General features: G+C 35.3%; 3 protein-coding genes across 6 annotated transcripts in view; 1 reads left to right on the forward strand and 2 right to left on the reverse strand.

Annotated features, from left to right (window-relative positions):
* Positions 1–23,413, reverse strand: part of LOC309511700 (zinc-alpha-2-glycoprotein-like) — an 84,925-nt gene that overhangs the window by 52,183 nt on the left and 9,329 nt on the right. The window lies entirely within an intron of this gene.
* On the forward strand, positions 7,387–11,126 carry LOC309511704 (butyrophilin subfamily 1 member A1-like). Of its 2 annotated transcripts, none has more exons than XM_082186973.1 (7): positions 7,387–7,538; positions 7,838–7,911; positions 8,037–8,387; positions 8,485–8,757; positions 9,004–9,111; positions 10,037–10,090; positions 10,246–11,126. In XM_082186973.1, the coding sequence occupies exons 2-7, from the start codon at positions 7,854–7,856 to the stop codon at positions 10,788–10,790; spliced, it is 1,389 nt and encodes a 462-aa protein (XP_082043099.1). In that variant the 5' UTR covers positions 7,387–7,538; positions 7,838–7,853; the 3' UTR covers positions 10,791–11,126. The 2 variants fall into 2 exon arrangements, with proteins under 2 accessions (XP_082043099.1, XP_082043100.1); XM_082186974.1 differs by having other exon boundaries at positions 10,055–10,090.
* LOC309511716 (rap guanine nucleotide exchange factor 5-like) overlaps positions 17,860–23,413 on the reverse strand; it is a 43,305-nt gene continuing 37,751 nt past the window's right edge. Inside the window, exons 2-8 of one of the 2 annotated variants that reach the window (XM_082186989.1) lie at positions 21,319–21,415; positions 21,163–21,258; positions 20,461–20,511; positions 20,267–20,354; positions 20,072–20,136; positions 19,921–19,975; positions 17,860–18,829 (exon numbers count right to left, since the gene is read on the reverse strand). In XM_082186989.1, the coding sequence (XP_082043115.1) occupies positions 18,711–18,829; positions 19,921–19,975; positions 20,072–20,136; positions 20,267–20,354; positions 20,461–20,511; positions 21,163–21,210 (426 nt within the window). In that variant the 5' untranslated portion in view covers positions 21,211–21,258; positions 21,319–21,415 and the 3' untranslated portion in view covers positions 17,860–18,710. Of the gene's footprint in view, positions 18,830–19,920; positions 19,976–20,071; positions 20,137–20,266; positions 20,355–20,460; positions 20,512–21,162; positions 21,501–23,413 lie in introns of those variants that run through there. The other variant, XM_082186990.1, reaches the window with a different exon arrangement.

A 23,413-nucleotide genomic window follows, 5' to 3' on the forward strand; every position in this document is an offset into this window, starting at 1 on the left:
GTTATTTATTTTATTAGGAAAATATCATATACATAAAAAGAAGTGGGCTCAAGGTAAACCAAATTTTCCACATTTTATAAATGACTTTACATTATATTTACATCTTTTGGAACAAGCTAAAAACAAAAAAAGCAATGTAACAATGTAAACCAGTTTCTTTTTTTTCTTTTTTTTTTCTTTTTTTTCTGGCAGCTAATGTTAAAATGATATTGTGAATATGTAATTCCTCTTGTTCTTGTGGCATTGAATAAAAAAATAAAAAAATAAAAAAAAAAAAAGATCAGTGGATTTAACCCTATTTATGACATTTAACGTTGCACTTTATTAAAATGTCACTGGGTTTAACTTCATAGTCCACATAATTTGCCGAACAAAACGAGGTGTTCCAGTGATATTTGTTTGTTTGCCACATGTTTGTTACGGGTTCTCATATACTTCTGTTTTAAAGTTGTATAACGCCTATTACTGCACTACATCAATATACTGTTTTTACTGTAGTTTACTGTGCTCATCTTTATGCACAAATTTCTTTAGTCCGATCTCAACGCGTTATGTATTAGCTTAAATTTTAATTTTAATTTTTTTCCTTGATGGTTCTTTCTATTCACTCACTTCATGTCAGAGGGCTAAGAAGCCTTACTAAACGTAAAGCTATATTTTTGTATCTTAAACAGTTTAATTCAGATTTTTATTTTTTACAAGAATGTCATTCAGTCAAAGAAGACTTTAGTTTTTGGAGATCACAATGGGGCTTGGACATGTGGACGTCCCGTGGAACATCAAGTTCAGCTGGAGTTTACATTTTACTTCATCGCTTTAAGGGGAAAATTCTGTTTTCTGACTGTGATCCGAGTGGTCGGTATATTTGCCTCCTACTTGAAATCTCAGATATGATGTTTATTGTTACCAATCTTTATGGACCTAATCAACAAAAAGAAAATGAAGATTTATTTTATCGACTGGAAGAACGTATACTTTTATTGTTAAATAACTACCCCAACTCTTATTTGTTTTTTGGAGGAGATTTCAATGTGGTTATGGACAATAATATTGATAGATGGCCCCCAAAATCTAATCATTCTAATTCCTACTTAAAGATGTTCATGGATGTTCAAAGATTTTCTTTGGTTGATAACTGGAGGGAAACTCATCCATCTTTAAATGTATTTGAATAACAAGTCTTTCTCCTGCCAGTCTCGCATTGACCAATGGCTTGCTTCTAAAGAGCTGCATAATATTTCCACTGATATTATACCTTCACCTTTATCTGATCATAAATGTATTTCTATTTGCATCCCTCTTTCAACTACTGTTAATTCATATAATACTCCCTCCTATTGGAAGCTTAATAACTCAATTCTTGCCTATGATGAAGTTAAAAACAAAATTGATGAAATGATCACAAATGTCTGGAACAAAGCAAAGGAAGAAGATAACTACTGTAGTAAGTGGGAGTTAGCTAAATATGAAGTCTGTAAATATTTTCGAAAATTCAGTAGTGAATTATAGCTAAAAAGAGGAAGTCTGTAATGAGAGTAATGTTATCTGTAAAATTGCTAGTCTTTTAGGTAAAAATGTGGAAAATATTACTGATCTTGATCAAGCTGAACTTGCTGAACAGCAACACCTATCAGATAAAATATATAAATATATAAATATAAAGCTGAAGGAGCTTACGTCCGATCACGCAGAAAGTGTCTTGAGGAAGGTGAACAAAGCTCTGCTTATTTATTTCATTTAGAAAGACAAGCTAAAACTAGTTATATAGGCAAACTCATGATTGATGGAGTATTAAATGAAGATCAAAAAGTAATTGGAAAATTCTGTTCTAAATTTTACACAGATTTCTATACATCTTAATTTTGTCACCAAGATGCGACTAATTTCTTCGAGTCTCTTCAGAATGTACAGCAATTGAATATGGTAGAAAAATAATTTTGTGATGCTCCTATTCCCATGAATGAGATTGTAGAAGCAATTAATTCATTAAAACATGGACAATCTCCTGGCACTACTGGGCTCACCTCAGAGTTTTATAAATTATTTAGCAGAAAAATAGCATCATTTCCATTAGAGGTTTTTAGACAAAAGTATAGAGAAAATATACCCCCCCCCCCCCCCCCCTCCCCCCCACACACCCAATGTCAAGGAATAATAACCCTAATTCCAAAGCCAAATAAAGATCCCCTTTTCATTGATAATTGGCGCCCAATCACTTTACTAAATAATGACTACAAAATAATAGCTTTAGTTTTGGCCAAAAGACTAAAATGTGTCCTAAATTCCATTATTGATGAAACACAGTCAGGATTTCTGCCAAACAGACATATATCAAACAACATACGCTTAATATTAGATGTATTGGGCTACTCATATTTACTCCCAAAAGAAAGTTTTATTTTATTTTTAGACTATAAAGCATTTGACACATTAGAACATGAGTTTTTGTTTCAAGCACTAAATAGAATTGGCTTTGGTGACTCCTTCTGTAATATGGTCAAAATGCTGTATATGAACAGTAGTCGCTCCATTAAGTTGAGTAACGGTACCTCTCCCAGATTCTTCTTAAACCGTGGTGTTAGACAGGGATGTCCAGGATCTTTTTTTAATTGCGACACAATTTCTTAGTTTCCACATCAAAGCAAGCCATCTAAAAGGCATCAATATTGGCAATACCAAGATAATTATGAATAAGTTAGCGGATGATACTCTGTTCTTAGAAGACTCTCTGCAAACACCAGCAGTCTTATGTACTCTTCTTCTCTTTTCTAAAGCCTCTGGCCTACATCTAAATCTTAATAAATGTAAACTACTTCCGATAAAAAACAATATGTTCTCTTCAGTTAGTGGTATTGCAGTTAAAAACTGTGTTATATTTGGGTACACAAATAATCAAAGATAACTGTAGATGCTCTGCTGATTTGGACCCAGTTATTCTAAAAACAATGAAGCGCCTGAACTGCTGCTGCAGAGAGACCTTTCTCTGAAAGAAGAGGTGTGCTTGTTAAAGCAGAGGGTTTGTCTCGCCGTACTTCCGCTGCTCACTCACTGTACATTGATAAGCACACTTGTAAAATTATTGATGGAATCTTAGTTAAATTTTTATGGAAAAACAAATCCCATTATTTGAAAAAGTCAGTGATACTGAATACTCAACAAAAGGGTGGCTTAAACTTCACTGACTTTAGTTTACTAAATAACACAATTAAAATAAATTGGCTTAATCGATTACTTAAAAATCCCTCCTTTATTTGGAATATTTTCCCTATATTTCTTTCAGAATATAATATACCGGTAACTCCCAAAGAGTTTGCCACAGTTATGGATGCTATTCCTTCTGGCAAACTCATGCTTTTCAAAAATAATACTCTCTCGTTCATTATCTTCTCCTGAACCTGTCAACACTCCTATTGGTGAAATATGTTTCACTGAAAATAAAAAGGAAGAAATTATAAAGTAAGAGTTCTATTCCTTGAGAACATTATTTCTGCACCTCCTGCTATCTCATATTGGGATGGACTTTTTGATCATTTAAATTGGAAAAAGATATGGTCCGTACAACAAAGGTTTCTCACAAACAAAAAATTCTGATTTGATTTATTTGACAGATTAGACACTAATTGCTCTTTCTATCAGAATGACACTGAAACTCTTCTTCACTTGTTTTGGTCGTGCAGTTATACTCAGCAACTTTGGAAAGAAGTTAGTTGGTTTATCTCAAGCAATATCTTGCAAAATTTCTCTATGAATCCCAAAACAGTTTTTTGGGGGATTTTTTGTAGCGGATTCAAATGCCTGCTTTATAATAAATCTAATTATTTTCCTATGTAGATTTTATATTCACAAACGTAAATTTTCAAATTGTAAACCAATTTTTTTTTTGTATTCTTACAAGAGTTAAAACATTATTTGATTACAATTTCATCTTCCCTTAATCCAAAAGCACTCAGAACATGTACAATTTGCAAAACCTACAAACTTTTTACTGTGATAAATGTTTCGATTTCATTTCATTTAAGTAATGCCCTCCGTCTTTCTTCTTTTCTTTCTTTCTTTTTTACATCACTGTCTAACTGTTTTTTGTTTTGTGCGATGATGTTGTTGAATGTTTTCTTTTACTATTTCTATATTTTTGTTATTCTTAATAATTATTGTTGTGTTCTAATTCTGTTATTTCACATTATAAACTGAATGTTCAAATAAAGCATAAAAAAGAGAGACTAGATTAGTGCCAACTGTTGAGAGAAAATAAAACAAACATGTCATGTCATGTGTTTCCACTAGATTCCTGTATAGCTCTCTATGGAGAGGCTAGTGAATTCTCTACTAGTTTTTGGACAAAATTACTTATTTTTAAAATGTGGATTTGAAAGTATTTTTTTGAAATTCTCAAATAATACTTTTTGTCATGGTTTATAATTTTCCTTTTTTTTATGTAAAGTGAACACATTTTTGCATTATTATTACTACAGTCAAACCTGAACACAGAGAAATAATTTAGTGTAACATTAAAATTCAATAAAAAAAATTACAAAAATAAACAGGAATGCTTTATCACAGCTTAATCCATCTGGATCTGATCTCATTTCAACCTCTTATTTCAGTCTTCTGACTCAATTATGCTGTATGGTAATAGCCCTACCAGTTCATTTGTGTTTATGTGTGTGTGTGTGTGTGTGTGTGTGTGTGTGTGTGTGTGTGTGTGTGTGTGTGTGTGTGTGTGTGTGTGTGTGTGTGTGTGTGTGTGTGTGTGTGTGTGTGTGTGTGTGTGTGTGTGTGTGTCAGTGTGTGTGTTTTGGTCTGTTTTGCACTATTGATGTTTTAGAGTTTCACCCCTTCATTGCTGAGCTTTTTTTTTTTTTAATGCTGTTTTGGTCCAGTTCAGACCTATAAGAGCCCGGTTTGACTAGAGAATGAAACACTCAAATGAAACCGTTTGAATCTGTGTTTGTATGAGATGGACAGAAGGAAGATTTTGAGGAGCTAGTTTTCAACGTCTCACTGAGTGCAGAGGATATAAAGCCCATTTTCTTACTGTATTTATAGATGGTTTATGGAAAATTACTATGGATTGGAAGGTTTGATATTAACTGGGTCTAAAATTAACCTCAAATATGATTTTCACGAGTAATTCTTGTTAGTTGGCCTGTAGCTTTTGTCGTTTTTATTCTATTTTTTAGGAAATGCACAATATAGGGGAGAGCGGGGCACAACCTAACGCTTTTTGACTTTCTTTGTGTAAATCTACTTATGGTTCAGAGTATTTATTTTTTTCCCACATTAATTTCCCACATGTCTAGTACAATTATGTGGTTTTGTTTTATTAATACAGTATATACTTTTTTCTTGACATACCCCGAAAGAATGGAAGTGAAATGTGACAACATGCCCCATAGGTGGGGTACATTGTAACATGTGTGGGGCACATTGCAACATAACATATGACAGCTTAAAATGTTATCTGATCTAATAAAAAATATATACAAAACAAACTAAAATATTTTCTAAATAAAATACAATTAAAAAACTTTTTCATATAAAATAATGGCAATTTTTAATAATTAAATATAAACAAATTTTTGAGTTTTGACTACGAACACATGAAAACCAGCTATACAACATAGTTCAAAACAAATAAATAATTAGTCATTTCTGAACATTGACTCTCAGTCTTTATTCACCTTTTTCTCACGTTTTCCCAATAAAATTAATAAAAGTATAGAATATAATGGCATATTTCTAATAGGGGCACATTGTAACGCAGTGTTACAACATGCCCCCGCCTGCACAACTGGGGTTTAAACCCTGCTAGTGTCTTCTGCTAGTTAGCGAAGCATTAAATAACTATCTCAACTGTTAAATAACATCTTGGAGATTAAAATAATATCAGATTTGTCTTATTTTAAATAAACACAAAAAATAGAGATGAAAAATTTACTTAAGTAAGAAATTTACTTTTGCTATGGTTTAATAAATGTCTATGGATATCTTCCAAAAAAAAAAAAATAATTTTGGCGGAATTTTTTTTTCTATATAGTGTTGATATGGCAACTAGTAAATACACAAAGTTTCGTCATCCAAGCATGTGCGAAAGTATTTAAAACAAGCGTGTTACAACTAGCCCCGCGTTAGGTTGTGCCCCGCGCTCCCCTAATATATGAACTATTTTCAGACCCTTTCAAATTTGTCTTTATTGTTGTACAAAATAAACTCCATTTGCTAATATAATCCAATCATTAAGCCACAACAGTGATGGTGAATCTTGATTTTGTTATGTGTGGTTTGCTTTGGAGCAGATGAAGTTTGCATCCAGGATCGTTTCCCATTAAATAAGATGAGCACAAGTTAGGGTCTGATATTCACTGATGCCCTATAGAGGATGCTTTAGTGTCTACATATAAACCCAAGTGTTGACACCCTATCTAGTCCACTGTGGGATTAATGTGCTGGTCGTCTAGTGCACTAACCTCTGATGCTCTTCCTTCCTAACGCTGCCCCCTTCAGCCCCTCTGGCATGTTTGATTATGACTTTGAGTAAGTCTCAATTTTACTTGCTGTTTCTCAGTCGCGTGTCTTCTGTCCGTAGGGCCGTCCACGTCACGTGGATGAATGCTGTGATGCTTGCTTCTGCCTCATCATTCACAGATGTTGCTGCAGTTTTGTTTTGGTTTTGCATTTATTTTTCAGCTGCATGCTTGTGGAGTTCATAGACATGTTGGGTTTTTTAGTTAGTTGCATGCAGGGTTTAAAACTGGTTCAATAGTTGATCTGACCATGATGGGGTTTTTGTTTTCTCCTCACAGATTTGACTTGAAGATGAACAAGAAACCCAGAGCGGTAAGTTCAGATGTACTTCTCTCGTACACATGTAAATAACTTAAAATATGTGCTGTTAAATATAATATTATATAAACTAAATTTTGAATGTGCCAGATCATGTTGTAAGCTGGCGCTCAATCGGCCCAAAACCGGCATCCGACCAGCAGGTCTTTCCGTGTTACTGTCCTTTTCTCGAGGCAAAGTATTTTTTGATTAAATGCAATGGATTTTGTAAAATCATAGCAGTGTTTCTCAGAGCATGTTCCCACAGATCGACTGAACCCATAAATGTCCCATAAAATATCAGATATGAGAGCAACAGATTGACTAACGATCCTTATGACTTTATGAAACATCTTTAAGTTGAGCAGCGTTTGTCCTGGAAACTCTTCACAGATTTCACCAAACAATCAAGCTTTTGTAAGTCTGCTATTTTTCTTCTTCAGGACCTGAAGGAAACATTAGTCCCAATACAAATAAACACATGAACCAAACACACCGAATACAGGGACAAATGTAAATGTGTGAATACAGGAGGAGCTCTGACATCACTCTCTGACATCACTCTCTGACATCACTGTAGTTCAGAGAGAGATTCAGAGAAAGTGGACTAACTTGATCAACAACAATATGGACTCCTGAAACGATCAACCTCTTTAAACTACAGAATATTTATTGATCCGTTCAAAGAGTCTTGTGGACACATCTGATCCTCACAGGTAAGAGATAGAAATATAAGAGAGATTGTGCTGAACAGGTTTCTAATGGAAGTGATCTGGTTTAGTAGGTTTATGTCAAATTAAGTTGAACAGAACCAGACTAACAGGAAGTAAATGACTCGCAGACAGACTGAACACAAACCTGCGAAACTGCAGATGAAAATCACATTTATAAAAAGTGATTGTAAATGTGTATCTCGCTTTTGGACAGAAGGTTAAGGTATTATTCTAAGGCAAAATGCATGTATGCTGACACACTTTTCTGTAGTGTTTTCTCTTTTTTCATATTTTCTTTTTAGCAAATGTGTCTCAGAGATGAAGTTTGTTTGTTTGACTCTCCTGCTTGTTAGTGGAATTACTGATTCAAGATCAGGTAATTTATTCATCATTGTGAATAATACTTTATATTTATTGCACAGTACTGTTTTTCTGGAACAACATTAGAGTAAAAACCTTTAGGGTGTGTAGTTCAGACCGGCTCTCTTTCTCTTGTAACAGAGCAGTATGAAGTAGTGGGACCTGCGGATCCTGTATTTGCTGTAGCTGGTGAAGATGTGATTCTGCCCTGTTCAGTCAAACCCAACATCAGTGTTGTGGACATGAGAGTGGAGTGGTTTAGACTTGATCTGAAAGACTCACTAGTGCATCTCTATGATGATCATGAAGACAGAAACACAGGTCAGATTCAGTCCTACAGAGGAAGAACAAAACTGAATCATCAAGAACTACAGAGAGGAAAAGCATCACTCAAACTCTCAACAGTCCAAGACTCTGATGAAGGACGTTATAAGTGTTTGATTCAGTCTAAATCCGGGTATGATGACGCCACTGTTGATGTCAGAATTGAAGGTGAGGAAACCAGTGAAAACTATAGCATGCTCTTTTCACTGAACAAACTTACTCAAAACAGCCAGAATAACAACAGAAGGTTCTTGTCGATCTGTAGCTATAGGAAGTCCTCCAGTGATCACTGTAGATGGGTTTGATCGTTCAGGAGGGCTTCATCTACACTGTGAATCTGAAGGTTGGTATCCTGAACCTGATCTTGAGTGGCTGGACAGTGAAGGAGTCAGTTTGAGTTCAGAAACTACAGAGACAATCAGAAACACAGACAGATTCAGTGTCAAACACACCGTCACTGTATATGACAGTAACGACAAGATTCACTGCAGAGTCAAACTGAGACATCACATGATGGAGACACTGATTAAGACCACAAGTAAGTACATATCTGTATACATATCTGTTACTGTACTTGTAAGTTATGTTCACGTGACATTTTTGATGCAGTAAAAAGAATTCATGATTATCAGCTTATTATGTGAAGCTTTAGGTAATAACAGCATTAGGTTTATAATACAGTTTTGTATCAACATTTTACTGTGCCATTCTAAACTGAAGATTATGTAAACACCGGTAAAATATGTTTGATTTAAACAATGTGATTTACTTATTTGTTTTGCAGATAATATGTTTAATTCTTGGAGAACATCAGTCATCCTGATTTCAGTTATAGTTGTGCTCATTGTGATTGCTGGAATACTCATAACTGTGTTTACTCATAAAAAGAGAGGTAAAGTTCTTGTTTTCTTGCTATTTTATATGTTTTATGTAAATAAATAAGGTAGACTGTGGATATTTTTTGTATTTTTTTACTCATTTCTATTTATGAATATCTGCATAACTTAAACACACACATACATCAACAATCAGCACATGAATCTCAACAATGGTGACAATCAAAAGTTTAATGTCGCAATGCATGTGGGGTGCCAGCATAGTACAAAACCCCCAGCATGCATTGCAACATTACAACCAAGCAAACACAGAAAATGGTAAGACCATTCAGCTGTATCATTTATTCATGCGGCAGTGCAAGATTTCAGACATGTAGTTCAAACAGCTTCGCAGTGCTGGACTTTCATTTTCATTTTCTTAAAGATTATTTTTTTTATAGTGTTGTCTTTAGTGAATAACCACAACATTAATACACTCCAAAACTGAGATTAATAACATTAGCCATAACAATATCTCAAATACAAATTTCATAAAATGTTCACAAAACAAGATGTTCTAAAAAGGAGGAATATTTGAAGAGTTCAGATGCAAAAGCCTCTAAATGCCATCTGAAATTTTTTTATAGAATGATCATTTTTATAAAGCTTGTATATTTAAGTTCAGTAATTTCACTTAAATGACAATTAATAGGTAATCTTCATTGCCATTTAAGTGAAATTATTGAATTTAAATATACGAACTTGATAAAAATGATCATTCTATAAGAAAATTTCAGATGGCATTTAGAGGCTTTTGCATCTGAACTCTTCATTTCGAGCTCAAACACAATAGGAGTTCAGGGATTCTCTAAATATCAGCAGAGAAACATTGATCAGATAAAACATGATGTTGTCCACAATTCTTTAAATATAACCTTAAATCTTGTCTATAATTCCACACATAAACATGTCAAAGATCTGATGATGTTTTATTGTCATTAGTCACAGAACTGAAGAGAGTCTCTACAGAAGTGAAGAGGAGACAGCAGTATGCAGGTACAGTGTGCTGTCTGCACTACACTAGATTACATTCAGATACTCACAGCTTCATCACTGACCGACAGTATGATTAAACACTGATTACATATTACACACATCATTACTAAATATATGTATTGTGAATTTGTGATTTATATTCTCTGTTTTCTCAGTGGATGTGACTCTGGATCCTGATACAGCTAATCCATATCTCATCCTGTCTGATGATGGAAAACAAGTGAGACATGGAGACATTATACAGAAACTCCCAGACAAACCAGAGAGATTTGATACAGTATGTGTCCTGGGAAAGGAGGGATTCTCCTCAGGGAGATTTTATTTTGAGGTGCAGGTGAAGGGAAAGACTAAATGGGATTTAGGAGTGACCAGAGAATCCATTAACAGGAAGGGAGAGATCACACTGACTCCCAGTAATGGATACTGGACTGTGCGGCTGAAGAATGGGAATGAATATAAAGCCTGTGCTGATTCTCCTGTCTCTCTGTGTGTGAGAGTGAAGCCGCAGCGGGTCGGTGTGTTTGTGGATTATGAGGAGGGTCTGGTCTCCTTTTATGATGTGGAGTCCAGCTCTCATCTCTACTCTTTCACTGATCAGTCTTTCACTGGGAAACTCTATCCATTCTTTAGCCCGTGCAATAATGATGGAGGTAAAAACTCAACTCCACTGATCATCACACCTGTCAATTACAATAAATGAATTTTCTGCCGTAATATGAAATACACAATGAAAATGATTTATATAATTACAAATCTAAACATGTTTTGCTATATTTTCATAAATTGTTTTTCATTGTTAAAATCTATAATTCTAGCTATAATTGCAAATTATATTGTGAAAATATAATGCTTGTTTAACAATTTTATTTTCAACTTTTCATAATTATTCATGCCATTGTTTTCTCCCATCTCAACCTGACAAAGTGAAAGTGTCTGTATTTTTGTTTTTATATACATCAAAATAAACCAAACTATGATCAAATTGATAAAGTATATCAAAGCTGTTTCTACCATTTCAATTACAAAATGATATGTGATAATACTGAGGTAAATCAGATGGTAATTCCTATCACTGAATGAGTATTACCATATTCATACACAACACTGGATCTTCAAAACACCATGATATTATGATCATGGTAAAAACATAAAATTAAAAAAGGAGGAGAAGAAGAAGAAGAAAACGACGAAGAAGAAAACGACGAAGAAGAAGACGAAGTAGAAGAAGACGAAGTAGTAGAAGAAGATGAAGTAGAAGAAGAAGAAAAAGATGAGGAAGAAGTAGTAGAAGAAGAAGAAGAAGAAGAAGACATTGTAGGTCTATTATAGTCTATGGTCTATTACCAAGTTACCAAAATGTTTGCCCCATGCAGGTAGGCCCGCCCTCACGTGATAACAATTGGTCGATTGATAAGCTTAAATCTGATTGGCTAAAGAGTACGACTCATCTGTGTAGGAGGAGTTCGCTGCCAGGAAAGTCTCAAAAACACACACACACACACACACACACACACACACAAATCCAAGGCGATTCACACGTGAATAACGATTTGCACATTCAAGGATAAACTCGTACATTTTTTTTTTTTTTTTTACAATTTTTATTGTAGCCTACAGACAAGAGTTTACACTCAATCATCAAAGAGACAAGCATAAAAGAGAAAACATTGTCTGCACTTTTGTCTTTTTACACATTCCTAAAGTGTAAAAGAATCACACAAACAACAGAATAACCACCATCCCAAACCCCTCCCCCCACCCACCCAGGAGGATTTAGAAAATACCGGCAGTCTCTACAACTGATAAAAAAATTAAAAAAATAAAACATAGAAAAAAATAAAACAATACACTTGCTCAACCATTATATAATTAAGTCAGGATCTAGAGAGGATACAGAGTCGTAAAGATTTAAAATAGGGTTCCAAGTTTTATAAAATGTACCCGTTGAGCCCCGAGTCGAATATTTAAATTTTTCAAGTGAAAGGAATGACATCAGATCCTTTAACCAAGAGGTAGTAGGAGGGGGGGGGGGGGGTTGGACACTTCCAATGCAACAAAATGCACCTTCTAGCAATAAGAGAAGCAAAAGCAATAACATCTGCTTTCTGTCTTGTGATGGATGACGAGTGAGACACACCAAAGATGGCGACTAGAGGACATGGAGATAGAGAAATAAGCAGAGCTCTAGACATGAAGTCAAAAAAAGAAGACCAGTATGAGGCCAGTTTTGGGCAGCTAAAGAATGTATGGGTGTGATCAGCAGGAGAAAATGAGCATCACAGGAGTCCTCTGTTTCTGGAAACAATTTATGGAGTTTAGCTTTAGTAAGATGAATTCGATGAAAGACTTTTAGCTGAATCAGACTTAGCCGAGCACATACAGAAGTGAAATTAACTCTAGCAAGGGCCTCAGACCATAGCTCTTCCGAAAACTTAGTTTGCAGCTCATTTTCCCAAGTCATCTTTAGGCAGGAGAGAGAAGACGTATTAGAAGAGAGTAACATGGCGTAGACAGAGGATATACGACAACCACCTGTAGGGGCTGACAATAAATTCTCAACCAGAGATTTTTCTGGTAATTGAGGGAAACTAGGGAAGTTAGTCTTAACAAAATTGCGGAGTTGAAAATACCTGAATAAGCCTGTAGTAGGCTATGCAGGTTAAATTTGGACATAAGATTGGTGAATGTGGCAAAATAATTATCAATAAAAAGATCTGAAAAACAGGCCATAAACTCGTACATTTTAAACATTCAAAGGTTTTTGTGCACCGTTGTATATCTACGAATTGTGTTTTGCATTTGTGAAATGTATTTTATGAATATATACTTTTATTTTGCGCATGTGAATTGGTTTTTGTGAATGTATTTTTTTTCACGCATGTGATTTTTTATTGTGTGGACGTGAATTAGGTTTCATGCATGTGAAATTGTCTACGCATGTGTGAATCATGTTTTTTGCGTGAATTATAATTGAGACTAGGCTATTCTGCCTATATTGGAATATGTGGTGAGCTGGAACCTGCTTATGTCACGTAGTACCGCAAACATCCAATAGGAAAATTCAACTGCAGTAGCCACCGTTCAACCTGAAGAGGGCAGCACTCAGACGTTTTTACACCATATATTGTAGAATTAAAACACTTTATACCCAAATGTCAAAAAAGTTACTCGAATCAATGACCAGCACTAATAAAGCCCCATTCTTACAGATCATTAACTAAAAAAAGTTGGTTTAAGGGTTTAGTTACCCTTTAAGTCCACTATTCTTAATGAATTTTATAGGCCTACTTTATTATTTGACCAGATCCTTGTTTTATGTTTAATAAGTTGCAGATTGTAAATTCATTGCACCATGTTCTGTAGTTCTCTTTGTAGTTCATTCCTTTCCTGTTTAGGACAAAATAACAACACATGATCAACTGTTTCCTTCACTTGGCATATTTCACATTATCCTGTACTGTGTTTTCCTATTATGTTCAGTGTAGAATTAAGTTTTCTATGGCCCATCTTTAGTCGTACTAAAATTATCGGATCTTCTCTACTTTGTCTTACCATGTTTTGTATATAATAAAAATGTTTTTTACAGTTTTTCCAATTTCCTTGCCATATCCGACTGCAAGCTTCTTTAATTATAGCTTTTCCCTCCTTCCTACTTAAAGAAACTGTTGAACACCCCCAGAACACTATAGGACACGTGTCACATGGGGTCTTTCTGTGCGGTCTTTTTTTAAAGTTTGATGCTGGTTTCCATTCACTGCCATTATATGGAAGAATTTCAGATTAAATAATGATGAACACAACATGATTTCTATATGATTAAAAATATGATTTATTATATTATACAACTCTTTTCTTCTTGCCGTGTAAATGCATTTAAATTCTTAATATTTCTCAATCCTGTATTATTCTGTTCGCTACTGATGTCACACTTTCATGGGCATGTGCTCCATAGTTATTCCTAAACTCTGTTTAATACTGTGTGTGTGTGTGTGTGTGTGTGTGTGTGTGTGTGTGTGTGTGTGTGTGTGTGTGTGTGTGTGTGTGTGTGTGTGTGTGTGTGTGTGTGTGTGTGTGTGTGTGTGTGTGCTGTGATAAGGATTAAAAAGTTTTGCTCAATACTTAAAGTATTCATTGCTGTTTTCAGGCTAAAAACACACTCCTTTACACCTTGTATGAACTAGTGATTAATAAAGGACCCAGAAGCATTATTCTTAAACATAAATAAAGCTGAATCATGCAAACAAAAGAGGAATTAATGACAGAATTCAGAAAATAGAAAAAAATAATTACAGTAATTAAAGACAGCATGTAATGTTACATAAATCTTTTATTGACATTTGCCTTTAAACATTATTGTAAAAATGCAGGTTATAGAAAAGACGTGTGTGGTTTCTATAGCAACAGACTGTAAATATATTGCTTTGAATCTCTGTGTTTTTTTAACATTAAGTCTTATATTCAGAGCATATCTATATTTACATTTGCAGATTACAACAACACCCCATAAATGTTCATAATCTCAGTGGCTTTCTGTCCTGCTTTTGGCGACGGCAGGTCAGTCCAGTTTCTTCCCTATTCAAATCCATTACAGCACAAGATCAGCCACAATCCACAAGCTTTAGGAGAACAGCAAACCTCAAAATACTTCATTTACCCGAGAGAATCTCACAAAAACTGTCAGAAATGACCAAGTTAAGACTCGATCTGAAGATCTAGTCTGACCAAATTAGTTAGGGCTAGTCCAGTCTACTTTCTATGTTACTTACTTAAAGTTATGACCACTCTTGAGGTAAAAAATTTGATGATTAACTTGTAGGTCATATTTCACCCCAAAATGTAACAACAAAAAAAGAAATAAAGTATGTAAATAATATTTATTATTATAATTATATTATATTTATTATTATATATATATTATAAATAAAAAAATTTTTTTTTTTTTTTTTTTACAAAACTGCATAAATATGATTCATACTATTTTATAATGACATAAATAAAATTAAATAGGTTTTAAGTACCTAATTAAAAATTTTCCTCGCATTGTGACATTATTTTCATGACAATTAAGCACATTTAAACACACCTTGCAGTTCTGTTTGTTGTATAATTATATTATTATTGTATAATTAAATTATATTTGTTGTACTGAATATAATTTGATAAAATAAAATAAATGTAAACAATAAATAAAATAAAGGATGTTTTTCATTTCTCATGTATGAAATGCGTGACCCAGACATTTTTTGTGAGATTCACCAAATCATCGGACAGCCAATGTTTTATCATCATCATCTCTATCTGTTCTGCACATCTGGAAACATCCCGTCAAACACAAAATAACACAAGTGCTATAGATATATATCAACAAAAGCTCTGTGTCGTCTATCACAGGACGTCCAGGTGAGATGTTCGCACGTCTGTGAACAAAATGTGGCAGTGTGGAAACAGATGAAGCTCAGATTCAGACGTCTGTGGCCTAAACACTCAGACTCTTTCCTGAGCTCTTCATTTACAAATCCATAATTCCCTTTAATCAAACAAATCGAGAAATCAAGTGATGTAATCAACTCAGATTTTGGCATCAAATCCCATTTTAGAAGTAGTTTTGTTCTGTGCACTGGATCGCATCACGTCAGAACAGATCGGGGTTCAAGGCTTTTATAAAACATTTCACAATATTAAAATCCTCTCATATTGCATTGCTCTCCCATAATAGTGCTTGGCACAGAAACGTGTGTTTGCAAATGACCCAACTTATTTTTCTTTACATTTACAAACGTATTCTTACACGATAATGTACACACAAAGATGTAAGTGCAAATACAATATGCATGCATGTCACTTTAAAATCTCTTTAAAACTGAAATGAGTTTCACACCAGAGCTTCAGAACTGCGAATATAAACGACTGTATCCAAACGAGAGCGAGTGAAGGGCAAAAACTGCACGAAACGAACATCTTCAAGAGCCTCGACCACCGAACGGACCAAGAAATAATGACTGTGAAATAATACTGTCAGGTCACTGTAGAAATTACACTTCAGAAAAGCTTCAGTCACGGGCGTGTCGTGGGAAAGACTGGCTGTGTCACATCTGGACTGAGCTCAAACTGGAAACATTAAATAATATGAGAAAACTCAACATCATCATAACAAGATTCAGTAGAAAGTGAGGACTTGGCCCTATATGACATCATCATGACCTTTGACACCAGTTGTGTTTGTTCGTTCAGTCTGAGTTTACACTGTAGGGCCGGGCGATATACGCTTTGTTTATAAAATATCACATATTTATAAAATGAAGCAACATTGTGATGATTTTATTTGGCCATTGAGTTTCTTCTCTGATTCTTTTCCATGATGAATCAGTCGAACTGATTCAAATCTCGAGTCTCAGTCTTTTATATGTTAATATTGCTTTTAATATTTATACATGTGCTGTTGTTTTTTCTTGATTTTTACTGTATTTTTATTCTTGCATTAAACATTTTCAATGTAACTGGCAACAGTTTCTATTTGGTTGAAATTACTAAAAGAAATCAGCCTTCAAATCTATTTCAGAGCAAATATATAAATACTAATAAATACCGAACATGTTCAAAAGGCTGAAAAAAAAAGTATATTTATATATTATATATATATTTTTTAAATCAAAATATTAAAATATCGCCCAGCCCTAACTGTCCAAGTAATAAATTGATATAGCCTATAAATATGGTCCAGAATGCTGGTCGCATTACAACAAAACATCGCTGAAAAGTTTACGCTTTTCCTGTGGACAGGAAAACAAGCTTTTATCGACTTCTCGATGATCTATTTTTGACATTAAGAAATAAAGATTTATTCACATCTAGAGAACACAGGCAGACTGATGTCCTGATGGACTGTGTTCTCGCTCTTACCCCTTTTCCACCACCAAGGCAGAGCTGGTGCTGGTTCGGAGCCAGAGCCTAGTTTCAAATCGGTTCTTTGTTTTTCCACCGCCAAAGCACCAGCTCCGAACCAGTTAAACTGGTTCTTAAGTAGCACCAAATCATTGCAGGGTCTAGAACGGAGCCAAGAAAGAACCGCTTGCGTCAGAGGCTGGGGGCGGGGTTACCGTGGCCAACAAGACTGAAGAGAAACTTGTGACCGCCATTTTTAAATAGCAGCTAGTCGAGCTAATAGCAGCTCGATTATAATATCCGTCTATGTAAGTTACGGCGAGCTGCACGAACACGTTGGATTCGCCGTGTTTGGATGCCGATTTATTTTCGCAAACCCATGAGCATCCATAGTAACGCAACGTCTATTATTGTTGATGCCTTGTTCGAGATGCATCGGAGCAGCGTGGACCGATCAGAGCTGCGGGAGTGTTTGGAGATCATACGACTCCTTGTGCTTTTTGATCGCTTTCGCAGTGCTTTGATTTCATGTGCTGATCGTTCTGCGAGAAGCCGATGCATCTCGAACAAGTCTGGTGTGAATAGATGTGTTCGACATCGGCTGCGGCTGGATGTAACCGATCGGCGAGAGTAGCCGCGTGCAGGCGGGGAGGAGCTGCAAACGGAGACGTGAAGTCGGACACTTTCTGGTTCCCGTAGTGACCGCTCACGTGGTGTTTGCATACTTTACCACAGCTGCAGTGAAATAAATGCAATATTTGCCAAATAATACACAGATGTTTCATTTCATGAGACATGTTCATTCAATACTTTATGTACTGCTTCATACAGCGTCTGTTTGAACAAGAATAAAGTTCAACATAAGCAACTATCAATGAAGTGGAGTCTACGTTTTTTAAGCAGTTTTAATTTGATAAACATGACACAATATAACATGACAACGACATGAAAAGAGTGTTCACTGTTATAATAAACTGATTTGAGAGCATTAGAGGAACTAAAGGTGTTCGAATAAACACGAAACACACGTGATCGTTGTCATGCGGTGAATCCGGCCAATCGTGGAACAGCTGTGTCGTCATCAGCCCTCCTGCAGCCCAGTGCAGCCGCTCTTGAGAAGCTGCGCTGGCTGAGTTCTCCGGCTACTCTCGAAACGCTCTCGCGGTACTTTGATGCCATACGTCACAGTCACGTGGCGTCGGCGCTGTATCAAGTCGGACAAAATTTCTAACCGGCATGCACTGCTTCAAGTCAGCCGCCGATCGTTCTGCGCAGAGCTGCATGAAGTCGAACAAGCCCTTTGTGTTTGGCGCTGCCGCACTAGCGTTGCTGTGCAACATGATACGTATGCAGTGACGTAAGATATAGCTCTGTTGTGGCTCTCTGGCCGGTGGAAACGCAAACCGGTTCTTAGTAAGCTCGTCAGTCGAACCAACTCCGAACTGGCAATAGCTCTAGCTCTGAACCAGCACCCGGTTCTTGTTGGTGGAAAAGGGGTATCTGTGACGGAGGAGGAAACACACTCATATCCACTATCAGTGTCCGTTTAGTCAGTGCTGGGAGCTGGAATCGGTGTGTGTGTGTGTGTGTGTGTGTGTGTGTGTGTGTGTGTGTGTGTGTGTGTGTGTGTGTGTGTGTGTGTGTGTGTGTGTGTGTGTGTGTGTGTGTGTGTGTGTGTGTGTGTGTGTGTGTGTGTGTGTGTGTGTGTGTGTGTGTGTGTGTGAGCGCGCGCTCTCTCTCAGACTCGCGGCTCCAGTCTGTGGGACAGTTCAAACAGAGTCTGCTGATTGTCAATGATGTGAAGGTAATGGACACTGGATCGCACCTCAGCGCTGTCACACGGGGAAAGCTCGTTTCCTGGGAAGAGGAGAAATCAATGGAGTTAACGGACTTATATATTATAAAACCTTTTATTTACTTTAAAATGTAAATGCATATTTTTATGGCTGATCACTAATATGATAGCTGATAAATTTGTACTGTTTTTATAATATAATCAGAATAATAATTATATAAATCACTAAGATTGGCCGATACTATAATAATAACTCAAATATTGTATATATTTATTAATATACAGTATATATCTAGATATAATAAATGTAAAGTATTTTTGGGTATGATTTGGTTGATATTTTAGTTGTATTCTTGTAGTTAAATAACAGCATATAAACGAAAATATGCAAAGAATATGATATATATTTATAATATATTTAATATTACTATATTAAACTAAAATAATCTGCGTCTGTCAAAAAAACAGCATTATTATATTTTAATAATAAAAAATAAATTAAAATAACTAAATAATTAAAGATAGCTGATAATTAGCAGCTTATGATAATAAATAAACATATTATATTTATAATAATAATTTATTTTTATTTATTACCTTTTATTTACTTTAAAATGTAAATGCGTATTTTTATGGCTGATCACCAATATGATAGCTGATAAATTTGTACTGTTTTAATAATATAATCAGAATAATACAAACACTTAAGATTGGCCGATACTATTATAATAACTGAAATATTATATATATTTATTAATATACAGTATATAACCAGAGATTAGAAATGGTTCAAGGAACAAAACCAGGAACCAAAATCCCTTTAAACTGTTTCAGAGTGAAAACATTATTTGTAAATGCTGGTCACTGGTTAATAATGTGATTTTGTTCTGATAATTTTTCACTAAACCAAAGTGAAAGTTGTTTTTTTTATTACATTTAGCAAATATTATTTAGCAAAACATCTGCATAAAAATACAGTTTCTGCTCAGAATGCCCAAAAGAAATCACTTAAAATTCCTGATATTAAGACATAATGTGTGTTTATATTAATCACACCGTATGGAATATCAACCATGTGATGCTTTCATTTTGATTAGTAAAAACATGACATATGTAAATGATGTTTGTGAACTCGACCGGAGGAAACACTGACCTGTCTGATCAGTCTGACAGTGGCGAATGAGTCGGACGGTGTCGGCTATCATGTGCTGAAAACACACACAAACACACACACACACACACACATCAACAACACATCTCAGTGAAGATAACACATCTGAAGCCTGTCGATCACGGACACTCACCAGCTTCTCGAAATTCACCAGATTATCATGAAATGTTTTGTTCCCCTCGTGGATGAAGGTGATATCTGAAAACCAACAGAGATCACAACATCACGAGACCAAGAAACAAATAACTGGCCATGCGATGTATGTGTGTGTGGTGTATGTGAGTGGTTGTGACATCACTTCCTGTCCACCAGCGGGCGGCTCCTGTACCTTTGAGCAGCAGAGGCATGAAGGGTATTTTTGGCGGCTTCATCTTCTTGAAAGCGTCTCTGTAGGCTTTGTGATTCATGGATGGATCCTGAGGAAGAAGACGGATGAATCTCTTTATGATCATATGTTGACATGGAATCAAAATCAACCATATTTAAGTTTGTTTTATGTTTATGTGACTGGGTTTGACGTACCGTCAACAGCTCAAGTTCAGAGAAAAGCTTCTTGAATTTCCCGGGAACTTTCTGCAGGAAAGAGAGCGACAGAAACTGATGAACAGGAAAGTCATCATCTTGTTTAAAGTCTCCATCAAATCAAAATGGACAATTCTTATTTTATTAATGGAGTATTGCCGTGTTTATTATAAATGATTTATCCGTGCACATCTTTATTTTTTAAATTCATGTGCCGTCGTGATCTTGAATCCGAATCACTTTATCCTCCCTCTGGCAGCTCTTCTCTTCTCTGATGATGAGGGCGGAGCAACCTGTCACTCACATGAGATCAGCCAATAGCAAACCACAACCATCCAATCAATTCCCAATGGACGAAATCAAGCCCCGCCCACATTTGTTCTTGATCCAATAGGGCAGAAAAGACTATTGCAGCTTCGGTTTCATGCTGACTTTTGTATCGTTAACTCGTTCACCCTTAAACTGTGTTCAAACCAGAGCAACGATGAATCCTCAAATCTCTATAGTTTTCATGTTGTGCTGGTTGGTCCAAAATGTATATTAAACATAATTAATCATTGTATATTCTGTGATTTTGCCTCTGTTCACTGTTCGCATGGAGAGACCAATTGTTTGTAAGGTAAACTAGCGTCATCATCATCACAGCTGGTTAGTACAGGGTGAGCATGTGTAGAAGTGTGTGAAGTGTGTGAAGTGTTTTACCTCCCACGTCTGGTTGAGCCGGCTGACGGCTGCGGTGTTTAAACCCATGATGATGGCAAACGAGGAGTTCAGGTTCCTGTGCGCTTTACAGCTGAAACACACACACACACACACACACACACACACACACACACACACACACACACACACACACACACACACACACACACACACACACACACACGAGTCAGTCGCTGCCTTCCAGACACAGAGAGTTTAAACACCCACACAGAATAAAACATCATACCAGAACCTCTCTGACTGACTAGAATAAAGATATTAACTGCACATAATCTGTTCACTGAGTGGCGGATGCATGTGACACACACACGCACACACACACACGCACACACACACACACACACACACACTGACGGGTATAAACTGAAACTGACAAACTTTGGTTTATGGAATCAAAACATATATTGATTTTTTTGAGTCTGACAAACAGCAGGTAAAGTATTTTTGGTTATGGTATTGGTTTGATAATTGCTCTTTATAACTTAAAGGACAAGTTCGGTATTTTACACTTAAAGCCCTGTTTACAGATCGTATCTGATGAAATAGAACGGTTAAGATTAAAATTTGGACACATGCTGCTGTCCCGAGAATTTTAGGTTTATTTCGCTTTTGTGGACCTATTTTGCCAAACGCGTCACACCCGTGATTCTTCCGTTGAGAGCTTGAATAATAGACACTCCAGCCCAGTTGGTGGCGATAATGCACCTTTGCCAATTGCAAGCAAACCACGGGCATTTCATTGAATACACAGAAGAAGCAGAAGAAGAAGCGGCGGAGTAATACCGTAAAGGTGCTGCGGTCTCACAGCACGTCCTATTAAGTCAATGGAGTTGGACAAAAACTACGATAAAACCTGTTGGAATGCATCTTTTTCAGCGATTTTTGAGTGAACATATCAGTGAACACCCCTGACCACTCGGTGAGTTTCACGTCTTTGTAAACGAAAGTTTAATGTGTTTTTAGGACGGAATCTTCCAGTGCATATAGACAACCATTGTGGGGGGGACTTAATAGGACGTGCTGTGAGAACGCAGCACCTTTACGGTATTACTCCGCCGCTTCTTCTTCTGCTTCTTCTGTGTATTCAATGAAATGCCCGTGGTTTGCTTGCAATTGGCAAAGGTGCATTATCGCCACCAACTGGGCTGGAGTGTCTATTATTCAAGCTCTCAATGGAAGAATCACGGGTGTGACGCGTTTGGCAAAATAGGTCCACAAAAGCGAAATAAACCTAAAAATCTCGGGACAGCATGGCATGTGTCCAAATTTTAATCTTAACCGTTCTATTTCATCAGATACGATCTGTAAACAGGGCTTTAAGTGTAAAATACCGAACTTGTCCTTTAAATACCATTAACTTATTCTCAAGTCAGAAACAATTAGAAAATATAATACATTTGCAAAAAAATAAATATGCAAACATTAAGATTGCAAAAAAAAAAAAAAAGCAATTACAACAACAAAAAATATGGGAAATGATAATAATAAAATATTGTACTCTTGTAGTTAAATAACAACATATAAACTAGAATATGAAAAAATATGATATATATATATTATATTACTTAATTAAACAAAAATAATCTTTCTCATAAAAGCAGCATTATCATATTTTAATAATTAAATAATATCTACATAAAATATTCTATATTTGTAATATATTATCAATTTAATTTTATTATACACAAGAATAACCCATATATACCTCAAAAAGCAGTATTATTATTTTTTAAATTAAATATAAACTAAAATAATTAAATAAAATGTAAAATTGTAATATATAAATATTTTTTATTAAACATAAGCGTAATCAGTATCTGTCAGAAAAAGTTGGAATTATTGTTGTAATGATAAAACAAACGAAACTAATAAAATATTGAATATATTAAATAAATCAATATTATTTTATCAAACAAAAACAATCAGTATCTGACTATCTGTCATAAAATCCAATATTATTTTTAATAATAAAATATAAACTAAAATAGTACACTAAAATATTTTTAAATATTTAAATATTATTTTATTAAATATAAAAACAATCACTATATGTCAGTATTATATTGTTTTAATAACAAAAATAAAGCTAAACTAATAAAATGTTTTACATTTTTAATATATAGGCCTAATTCTATTAAAGATACAAAAAATAATCATTATCAGTCGTAAAAAGCGGCACTGGTTGATCAAAGCAAAGCTGCATATTCCAGTGTGCGTTCTGATTCATGTC

This window comes from Leuciscus leuciscus (assembly GCF_965113295.1).
Source record: "Leuciscus leuciscus genome assembly, chromosome: 12".
Lineage (NCBI taxonomy): Eukaryota > Metazoa > Chordata > Actinopteri > Cypriniformes > Leuciscidae > Leuciscus > Leuciscus leuciscus.